Source organism: Ascaphus truei, chromosome 5 (assembly GCF_040206685.1).
Source record: "Ascaphus truei isolate aAscTru1 chromosome 5, aAscTru1.hap1, whole genome shotgun sequence".
NCBI lineage: Eukaryota > Metazoa > Chordata > Amphibia > Anura > Ascaphidae > Ascaphus > Ascaphus truei.
This window is the reverse complement of record NC_134487.1, coordinates 176,672,734-176,684,299: the sequence shown is the minus strand read 5'-3', so window position 1 is coordinate 176,684,299 and position 11,566 is coordinate 176,672,734. Positions and strand designations below refer to the sequence as shown.

General features: G+C 42.3%; 1 protein-coding gene across 1 annotated transcript in view; it reads right to left on the bottom strand.

Annotated features, from left to right (window-relative positions):
• The window catches only part of ARHGAP25 (Rho GTPase activating protein 25), an 82,944-nt gene that overhangs the window by 25,818 nt on the left and 45,560 nt on the right, over positions 1-11,566 (bottom strand). The window contains 2 exon segments of the mRNA XM_075599131.1: positions 9,368-9,441; positions 10,865-10,997. Of these exon segments, the coding sequence (XP_075455246.1) occupies positions 9,368-9,441; positions 10,865-10,997 (207 nt within the window).

Sequence of the window (11,566 nt, the reverse complement as noted above, 5' to 3'; positions counted from 1 at the left end):
TTATTCCCGGGAAAAACTGTATTTTCCACAGCTAGCAGCCTAGTATTGTGAGTTATGTGTATTACATTTCTATGAAGGCAGACTCGGGGATTCGATCAGCCAAGCTACTTGCATAGAAATGCAGGATTGAGACAAAGGCTGGGAGCGGCTAGGTGTCAGGACATGTGGTGAGCGGGGAAAGGTGGACAATCAAATCCGAGGATGGGCGCTCAGCGGGGAGAGCCTTCGTTACCCGCAGAGACTGTGGCGCCTACCCAGCGGGAGGTATAGGGCTGGCCAGGGGAAGCCGTTGCCGAGATGGAGCTCATAGGTGCAGTTCCCATTGGCCAGTTCAAATTTCCCACTCGCCAGCAGCCCCGTCATCACGGGGCAGTCCTGAGTACCTTGGCACGCCCCCTCTTCTGACTGGTGCAGCCGGGCGAGCCCCCGGCTGGGGATTAACTGCACCATCTCAATCTGTGCTCTGATTGATCGGCGGCTCCTTCTCCATAGAAAAGATAGCCACGAGGCCTATGTAAGGAGCGGTGCCTATCAGAGTGCCAGAGAGAGTTTGAAGTTTGACAGTGATTCATCTGGTGGGATTTTCAAAGTTGCTATTGAGCAAATACCACTTTGAAGAACCAGGACGAGAAGCGGACAGGGTAAGCCTACTTGAAGCAGGCCCCTGCACCAAGTCGAGGCTAGAGTCTTCCCCCCAGGCCCCCAGTTAGTGAGTGTATGCTGTAATTGTGTATTTTGTATGTCTGCTGGCTTGCCAGAATAAACTCTGTTTATTCAACTTCTTTGTCCTGTCTGGTGATAGTGATCCCAGAAAGAATTCTTATAGGAATTCTCAGCTCTGGGTCGGTATTGATTTTTCAAGACCGTGGGACAAGTTGTTCCAGACAAACAGTGCACAATTTGGGACCACTTGCCATTCATTGTCCCTCGTGCTAGTTCAAAAGAATCTGAGATGTCCAGCAAGGAAGGATGTATTCAGTACTGGAGCTGACCCGAGGTGGTTGCCCGCTGCGACTGCTATGGGCTGCCCAAAGCCGGCCGAGCCAAGGCAGACCTTGCGGAGGACCTTGAGTGGTACGAAGCCGGCATGGCAGAGACCACTGAGGTGGAAGTGGCAGTGATGCTAATGAAGAGGACGAGGTCCTCGATGTCAAGGAGGAGGAGCGGGAGGAGAACATTGATCCTCCCTTGGTTGCCTCAGCAGCCATAGCTATTACACCCGGCGAGTTTGCAGCTCTGTTTGCCACGCTGAGACCAGACTCCATGGTGGAGCGGCGCCTGCAGTTTTCCCAGCTGGTCCTGCGTCCCCCGGTCCTCGCTCATCCATGTCCAGCAGTGATAGTTCTCAAGCCCGCCCAGCCCAGGTGTCCTCCCAAAGTTTTGCGAAATTTGTGAACGGCACTGATGACATTGATGGGTTCTTAAGGGCTTTCAAGAACCAGTCCGTGAGACAAGATTTGCAAGAGCTGGAGTGGGTGGAGTACCTGTCCCCTCAGTTGAGCAGGAAGATGCAGATTGCCTTCCGGGAGATTGAGAGAGACGATGCTTTGGACTACTACCATGTCATGATCCCTAGTCGATCGGGGAAATGGTACATCCTGACAGTGGTTGATTTTGCCACCCGGTATCCTGAGACTGTAGCGTTGTCCTCGATCGATGCGCGTAAGGTGGTGGAGGCTCTAATTTACATTTTCACTGGGGTAGGTTTCCCGAGCGAGATCCTAACCAATCAGGGGGCACAGTTCATGTCTGAACTGCTCCATTGTCTCTGAGATACATGTGGGGTGAAAGCCCTCCGCACAGCACCCTACCATCCCCAAACAAACGGACTACTGTGTGAGCGGTTCAATGGAACAGATGCTGCAAGCATTTGTGGAAGCCGGAGTGGGAGACTGGGAAGCTCGCTTGCAGCACTTGCTATTCACGTATCGGGAGGTGCTGCAGGAGTCTACTGGCTTTTCCCCCTTCGAGCTTTTGTATGGGTGCATGGTCAGGGGACCGCTCGATTTGTTCTGTGAGGGCTGGGAGGAGAAGACTACCAATACTGATGCCTCTGTGCTGCAGTATGTGGTAGAGCTAATTGACAGGTTAGAGAGACTCATGGGGTTAGCACAGGCAAACCTCCAGGCAGCTCAGACCAGGCAGAAGCATATAATAAAAGTATGCCCATAAGTATGCTTATGATAAAAGTGCCCATAGCAGAGAGTTCATCCCTGGGCAGCAAACGCTTGTTCTGAAGCCCACGGCAGAACAAACTGCTTGCTACTTGGGCCGGCCCGTACATGGTTCACCGGCGGATGAATTAATGTAACTACATGGTAAACCTGGATCCAGAGACAGGCAGGTACAGGACATAACACATAAATATGTTGAAACAGTATCATGCGAGTGGGCAGGCGGCGCTGGCTATCTGTAGCCCACCACTGGGCCCGATCTCCTTGGAGAAGCCCAGCAGTGAGGCTCAGTGGAGCAGATGGGGATTGGTCCCCAACTCGTGGCTCCCCATTGGGAGTAAGCGCGAGAGATGCTAGAGCAGTACCAGGTCCTGTTTACGGACAAGCCAGGCAGAACCCATCTAACAGATCACCCGGTCAACACTGGTGATCATCGACCTTGTAGTCCCAGGCAGTGGAGACGAAAGTCAGAAGCAGGTTGGAGTGCGCCTCAAGTCGCTCAATGCTTTAACCAGTTGGGGAGAGTGTGAGTGTTTCCCTTCCCCCCTCTGTTGTACAGTATGTGACCTGCAGTAAAACGTTAATACACTATTTGCGTTTTTATATGTGTTTCTCCATGTATGAGGTCATATTATACCAGGATAAGTGATTCCACGCTTTGAGGACATGGAGAGAAATGCTGCAAGAGACCAGTGATATGTTTATTTGGTTTTCAGCATTATTGCACAGTTATTGTCACCATTTAATATTCACTTATTCACCCAGTGTGTGCCATGGATAGCTATCCATTGCATCTTGTTTATTGCAGTCTAAATAACCGCAGGTATCTGGCAGCACCTGGTGTATTCAATTCAATTAAATTCCTGCAATTCACATCCCACATTGTGGGGTTATTGTTCTAAGTTTTATTCACTTATCACCAGCACATGATTTACACTTTGGTTATATGGGTTTGCGCTTTATTTATTATTGTATAGCATCTATAACCTTTGCAAATACATCTGTAGCAAAGGTTATTGTCCCACTGGCACATTATTGTGGGATATTCTGTGATATTCTTTATAATCACTGCCATTAAATTCTATGGAAACTCTGTAACATTCTGCATTATAAAAAAATAGAAAAGGGGGAAACTGGGGCGCTCCCTACTTGTTTTGGCATATAATAATGTAACACCACTATAGTAGTGTATAACCAAGATAAGGGGTAGTGTATACTACCCCTTGTAGTTTTTCTGCAGCTGGATCAGTGAGAAGACGAAGCCCGGAGTCTTCTTATAGCGGCAATGGAGATGGTGTAGTGGTCAGCGCAAGGTGTTGGACTCAAAGTTTGAGAGAAAATGAAATACACAAAATCAATGTATTAGATAGACATATGCATTCAATAGATAAACATGTATACTGACAATTTATGTATTAAAAATTTTTTATTTAAAAAATAATATATATATATATATATATATATAGTCAGGTATGGAGATTAGCACTCACTGTTTTGTTGCAGGAGGCAGATGCTTGTCCCATAGCGAGTATGTAGACATATGGAGACCAGGGGATCCTGATAGCCAAAAAGAGACAGCACACTGCAGGTATGGTATCAAAAAAGTGTATTCAGTAACACAAGGCCGCCAATGTTTCGGTCCTCCCAACGGGACCTTCCTGCCCCTGAGGAAGGTCCCGTTGGGAGGACCGAAACGTTGGCGGCCTTGTGTTACTGAATACACTTTTTTGATACCATACCTGCAGTGTGCTGTCTCTTTTTGGCTATCAGGATCCCCTGGTCTCCATATGTCTATATATATATATATATATATATATATATATATATATAGTAGAGGCAACTCTTATTCGAACAAAAACCAGTGGCAATTCCCCAAAAAACCCAGGTACATTCTGAATACATGCCTTAAACTTTCCTTAAACTAGCCCCAGCATTTCTGCATTGATTAATGGCCTATCAGATTAACAGCGGGGTCCCTGGCAGTCCCATTCAAACTGAATTGGAATGCCAGGGATCCCTGCTGTGTTAATCCTATGGGTCATTAGTCAATGCAGAAATGCCTTAAACGTGCCTCAAACTAGCCCAGAACATACCCAGCACATACCCAGCACATACCCAGAATGTAACCCGGCTAGTTTACGGCAAATGTTAGAATAAACGTTGCCTGTACTGTAGATATATATATATATATATATATATATATATATATATATATATATATATATATATATATGATTAATGTATTAAAACTAAAGGGAAGGGGAGGGGTAGGAAAGGGGAGGAGGAGGAGTGGGGGGCGGATGATGGTATTAGATAAAATAAAGAAACAATAAACTTTTGTTTCAATGACTCACACGGCCTGATGTGAGACTGTTCTCTCAGAGAAGAATGGATGGGATATTATATAAGTCCTCTATATAGAGGGGGGAAAAAAACTCACACGGCCTTGTGTGAGTCCCCTCCCTCAGAGAGTGTTTTCAAACTGTTGGGAATCAGTCACGTCTTTCTTTCTACTACTCCCAATGGGGGCGATGTGGAATGGCTCCTCTCCCAGGTGCCCAGATTCCAAGAAATGGGCAAAGCCTGGATTAGTAGCAAATCGAAGTTTATTATAACAAAAGATATAAAAATGTATAACACTCACACAAAATAGTTAAAACAGCCCAATGCCAGCCGTCGATCAGTCCGGTGGACCCCTTTCCTCCAGTAGGGCTCCTAATAGCGCGTCCGACAGCGGGATGGGAAGAAAGGATCTTTCTGGATGTCCGGCGGCTGCCTGGGTCCCTCACACAATGAGCTCCGGCAGGGAACTACGCGTTTCGCAGTGATGCTTCATCAGGTTCCTGCTGGATGCTCATTGTACTCACTCTTTATAGGCAAGTCAATCAACTACTCATTGGTGCCGATTGACTATACCTGTTGCAGCAGATATAATAAAATCTTCAATTGTCATGTGTCTTTTATTGTGTGTGAAAATCGTGGGAATGCCGGTACAGAACATACCATGACAAGTGCAAAGAACCTCACGCTAGGGTCCATGTCTATGTATGATTGCAAAATAAACCACTGATGCTGGATATGCTCTGGTTGCTAAGTGCCTTGCACTCGTGCGTCTTGATAAACTATTTCTTTGGTAGTGCTCAAATAATCATACAAGGGGAGATCAGACCTCTGCACATAACAGTTTCACATAGTATTAGCTGTTGCTGAATTGAGTTTGGAGATCCTCATAACGTTTGGACATTCAGTTCCACATGGTAAATATAATGTTTAACAGTAGTTAGAAATATATTTGCACAAAAAATATATAGGTTTGATATCTCTAGTAGAGAAAACACACATTATTCAGTTGAAAATGGATAGTGAGATAATAATTTGATCATGGACATTTGGGAACAAGATACCATCTGGTCCGTCCATGAATTTGGCGCAGATTTGGTACTGTGGCGGAGATACATTGATGACATCTTCTTTATTTGGAAGGGAAGTGATGAAAATTTAAATCGCTTCATAGAATATATCAATAAGAATGAAATTAATTTGTTATTCACGACATACATAAGCCCCACTTCAGTGGACTTTTTAGACCTCACTGTTTATGTTGAAAATGATTCCATAAAAACTAAAACTTTTTTCAAGCAGGTGGACTGCAATAATTATTTATTTAGAACGAGCTGCCATCACAGAAAGTGGTTGACTAATATACCCCCAGGCCAATTCCGCCAAATAAGGCGGAATTGCAGTGACAGTAAAGTCTTTAAAGAACAAGCCGATATTCTTAAGAATCGGTTTGTAAACAAAAGGTTTGATAAAGACATGATGGACGAATCAATTAGGAAGGCAGGCCTCCTGAAACGAGCGGATATTTTGAGGACAAACCCTAAACAACTAAAGGGTGATTTCAATGTAACATTTTTAACACAATACAGTCAAGACTCGGGGAAATCCAACAAATTTTAAATAAACATTGGCACCTATTGCAAGGCAATGCCACTCTTAAGGATCACCTCCGGAAAGACCAAAGTTCATCTATAGTAGAGCGGACAATATAAAAAATAGACTAGCACCAAGTCTCTTCCAGACAGAAAGCAGTACGAAGGAAGCCAACTGGCTGCCGAAAGTAAAAGGCTTTTTTAAATGCAGTACATGCAAAGCATGCAAACAGGGTTCCAATGATAAGATAGATTTTTCTTCAACTGTCACAGGCGAACATTTCAAAACCTCACACTTTATAAACTGCAAAAGTGACTACGTTGTCTACTTACTAAGTTGCCCATGTGGTCTCCAGTATGTCGGACGCACAAGTCGACCATTAAAGGTCCGCATACTGGAGCACCTGGGCAACATTCGACGAAAACTAATGACCCACAGTGTGTCAAAACATTTCGCACTCAAGCATTCGGGAGATCCATCCGGTTTGCAATATAGAGCTATAGAACAGGTTCCATCCAATTGGAGAGGGGGTGAGAGACTAAACAAGTTAGCAAAAAAGGAGACTTTCTGGATCTATAAATTAAAAACCATGATTCCCCAAGGACTAAACATTGACATTGACATCGGGGCTTTTCTAGAGTAATTAGCTTAAAGCCTACATCTATTAACACCAGTTTCTTTGTCTCTCCTTTTTGTCCCCTTCTCCCTTCCCATCTCTCTTGTCTTTTGTCTTTTGCTTTTGCTTTGTTTATTTCTTCTCTTAGGCCCATCATGCTGGTTTATTTCATTGTATGTTTTTAAACTATAACTGTATAACTCAATGCATAAAAATAACTTGTATCAGCATACTGTAACACTACGCTTTATAATAATCTGTTAAGGTCAGAGTTGAACTATGATACATGGCTATCCATTGTAATATGCTCTTATTTTCGAACCCTTCCCCTAGTGGGTTGTCTATTTATTACAGAATAGACATGTTATCATATATGTATATATATATATTTTAACAAGTATTGTTTTTGGAATCAGTTTTCCCTAAATGGGATATCATCTGTGCCATAATGTAGAGTCATGAAGTATTATTTGAACTAGAATTACATTGACAATTCAAAAACTGATCACATGGGGGAGCTAGCCCCAAAAAATGGTTCTGCTTATGGCATCTTAGATAAATGATGCAGCTGTAATTCAAGTATTTTACTGCTGCTTGCATATTCTTTGAAAGGTCAAACAGGATTATATATCTATATGCACATATCATGCAAAGTGCATTTACCCTTCCCTTAGATGCTCACCGAATGGTTTTTAATGTAGTGAAGATTTTACAAATTGATTTTTAAATTGATTTTTTTAATTGATTTCTTTTAAATTGAATTGATTTTTAAATTGAATTGATTTTTTTATATAGATTTCTAAATAGATTTTCTAAAATTGATTACCTGTGTTTTAATGATCAGCCTAGATCAAATTATTATCTTACTATCCATTTTCAACTGAATAATGTGTGTTTTCTCTACTAGAGATATCAAACCTACATATTTTTTGTGCAAATATATTTCTAACTACTGTTAAACATTATATTTACCATGTGGAACTGAATGTCCAAACGTTATGAGGATCTCCAAACTCATTTCAGCAACAGCTAATACTATGTGAAACTGTTATGTGCAGAGGTCTGATCTCCCCTTGTATGATTATTTGAGCACTACCAAAGAAATAGTTTATCAAGACGCACGAGTGCAAGGCACTTAGCAACCAGAGCATATCCAGCATCAGTGCTTTATTTTGCAATCATACATAGACATGGACCCTAGCGTGAGGTTCTTTGCACTTGTCATGGTATGTTCTGTACCGGCATTCCCACGATTTTCACACACAATAAAAGACACATGACAATTGAAGATTTTATTATATCTGCTGCAACAGGTATAGTCAATCGGCACCAATGAGTAGTTGATTGACTTGCCTATAAAAAGTGAGTACAATGAGCATCCAGCAGGAACCTGATGAAGCATCACTGTGAAACGCGTAGTTCCCTGCCAGAGCTCATTGTGTGAGGGACCCGGAAAGATCCTCGCTTCCCATCCCGCTGTCGGACGCGCTAGCGGGAGCCCTACTGGAGGAAAGGGGTCCACCGGACTGATCGACGGCTAGCATTGGGCTGTTTTAACTATTTTGTGTGAGTGTTATACATTTTAATATCTTTTGTTATAATAAACTTCGATTTGCTACTAATCCAGGCTTTGCCCATTTCTTGGAATCTGGGCACCTGGGAGAGGAGCCATTCACACGTCGCCCCCATTGGGAGTAGTAGAAAGAAAGACGTGACTGATTCCCTACAGTTTGAAAACACTCTCTGAGGGAGGGGACTCACACAAGGCCATGTGAGTTTTTTTCCCCTCTATATAGAGGACTTATATAATATCCCATCCATTCTTCTCTGAGAGAACAGTCTCACATCAGGCCGTGTGAGTCATTGAAACAAAAGTTTATTGTTTCTTTATTTTATCTAATACCATCATCCGCCCCCCACTCCTCCTCCTCCCCTTTCCTATCCCTCCCCTTCCCTTTAGTTTTAATACATTAATCATATATATATATTATTTTTTAAATAAAAAAATGTTAATACATAAATTGTCAGTATACATGTTTATCTATTGAATGCATATGTCTATCTAATACATTGATTTTGTGTATTTCATTTTCATTCAAACTTTGAGTCCAACACCTTGCGCTGACCACTGCACCATCTCCATTCTGCATTATAACACAATATTCTGCATTATCAGTAGGTACAGTAAAATAATGGTTGCCAAGTCTATACATGTGAGTAATAACCAGATTCGTTCAAAAGAGTGAGGATAGCAAGTCTTTCATGATTTATTTTTCTTGCCCAAAATTGAAGCAAAACATTTTTGGGCCCTGACCACTCACTGTGCATTTGAATTATGGTTGATGTTGTGAAATTAGACATTTATCAATATTTAATCACCAATTTCAAAACTGCAAAACTCATCCGTACCAACCTCCAATGTGAGGCACGGTGTTAGTAAACACAACAAAAAGTAAAAAAAATTCGTCAAATCAATATCAAAAGTAAATTGTTGTGTAAAGATATTGAACAGCTAGCCCATTTATTTGGCCACTTTGTGATAATTGAACACAAAAAGGGAGTAGAAATATCAGAAAGCTAATTATAATTTTGAAATAGCGAATTAAACGACTAATTGTCATTTGAAAATTAGAGAAATTGATACCTGCATATAAAACTGAGAAGATTGTAATTTTCTGCAGGAACGAGCGAAATTTGCTTTATTAGTTCTTGATGGCCCTGAAAGCAGAAAAGATTATACATCTTAGGAACAAGTCAGTTTATTGTTAATTTACAGAGACGTCTGCGATAAGTGTGGGAATAAAAACAAAAACACAGAAAACTAGTGTCTAACTGCTGTAGCTCATGGGTTGAGAGAGATGCCTATGCATGGATGGGTAGCAGTACATTGTTCTACTACAGAAAAAGGTTAATAACGTCTCTCGTTTGCGGGTTCCAGTCATGTCAATGATAATTCAGAGAGGTTGGTGACCTGTCATTGATTTCTGTTCATGTCTAGCTCCCAACTAAGACATACACAATATTTGCAAAGCTCAAAATACAAGCCCACAATATTATATATGCAGGGCTCGACAAACCCACTCACACCCTCGCCTGGGGCGAGTGGATTTTGGGAGCTGGCGAGGCATCCACCTCTCCCCTCAGTGCCTGTATTTCTGCAGCCAATCCTAACCCCTCCGCAGCTGCCTAAACCTCCACCCAATCACAGCGCCCCATCGCCAACAGTCCCACCCCCTGTAGTGATGTTGGCATGGTGCGTCTAATCAGGGCCACCAATGGGGGAAGGGGGAGAGCTGGGACAGCTCTGCATCCAGTTGCCAGGCCCAGCTTCCTCCCACCCCCCCCCCTCCTGCAGCAGGCCTCTGTCCTCTGCTGTTGCGTCCTCCCGTGTAGGCTCTGCACCAGAAGTTCGGTGATGAACTACACAGCTCCGAAGGTGCGCGTGTGTGCCGAGGGGATGTGATGTGCAGGGGAGAGGAGATAAAGGATCCCTAAGAGTAGAGATGTGCTAAACTGTCCAGATTTAAATTCCCGGCAAAACAGTTCCTAAGACTCAAAGTGCTAATAATGTTGTCAAATTACATACTGTAGTTACATAATAGAGGAGGTTGAAAAAAGACATACGTCCATCAAGTTCAAATTGTGCTAATTTTAGACAACAGATACTTTATCCTCTATTTGTACTTACAGTATATTGATCCAGTGAAATAATGCCAGACAGTGAGCGAAAAATGGTGTGTGCGCTATTTATAGTCTTAGCATTATTAGAGAATTATGCAATACAATCTAGTGCGTTTAGAGATTTTCACAAGTTAGCATATTCATGAAATTGCAATGCACATTGACTTAATGCTTGCCAAGTCATCAACGAATCCTGGCTATTGGCAGGTTTTCGTCACAACTCAAAAAGAGCCATGGTTCGCAACCTTATGCAAAAGGTTTGCACGTCTCTACCTATTGGAGAAGCATCATCATATTGACTTCCATGGCATCATCTTATCCACATCACTTGGCTCCATTGACCAACAATTGGATCACCCTTTCCAAAATCAGCAATCTCACTCATGTAGCAATTATTAGGTTGAAATACCAGGCTTCACCCTTTCCCCACAAAAAGTGAAGAGTGAGGAGATGTGCATACCTTCTCCTCATCAGCATTGATTGTCGTCTCACAAGTGAGGCAGTCTTCATACTGGGACCAGGGGATTACTGGCTCAGGCAGCTCCCGGAGGTAGAGTTTAAACAAAGATGCGACCGTGTGAACATCTGTATCTCTGTAAAGAGAATGAGGAGGTGTGAGACCCCATCCACATTCGAGTAGCAATCACTTGTGGTAGTGGATTTGTGGTGGCCCTCCTAATAATATTCCTATTATTACACCAATATTAGAGCAACAATCACATTTTTTTTTCTATTTATGTATTCACTGTCTATGTATGAAACAAAGCTTAATCCCTTTGCCAACGCGTTGCTGGCTCCTCTGTCAGAAAAGGGGCTGAACAATGGTTCTTCTGATATATTACCAGGAAATATAGTTTAAGACAATGACATCCTTTTGAAAAGGTTTGTGATATACCTAAGACCAAAGAGACGGCTAATGGCTTAAGACTGGAACTGAATCTTTTATTTACTTTGTATAAATAATGATAATATTAAGAGACATTAATATAAATAACACATGAAGTTGACAAATCAAAGATCATATTTAAAAAAATTGCTTGGGAAGGACACAAAGATATCGTGAATATTAAAAAAACTGAAGGCTCTAATAGGGTTTTAGGTTTCACAGTGGATAGGAGAATGGGCAGACTGGGTGAGTTTGAGGTTTCACAGTGGATAGGAG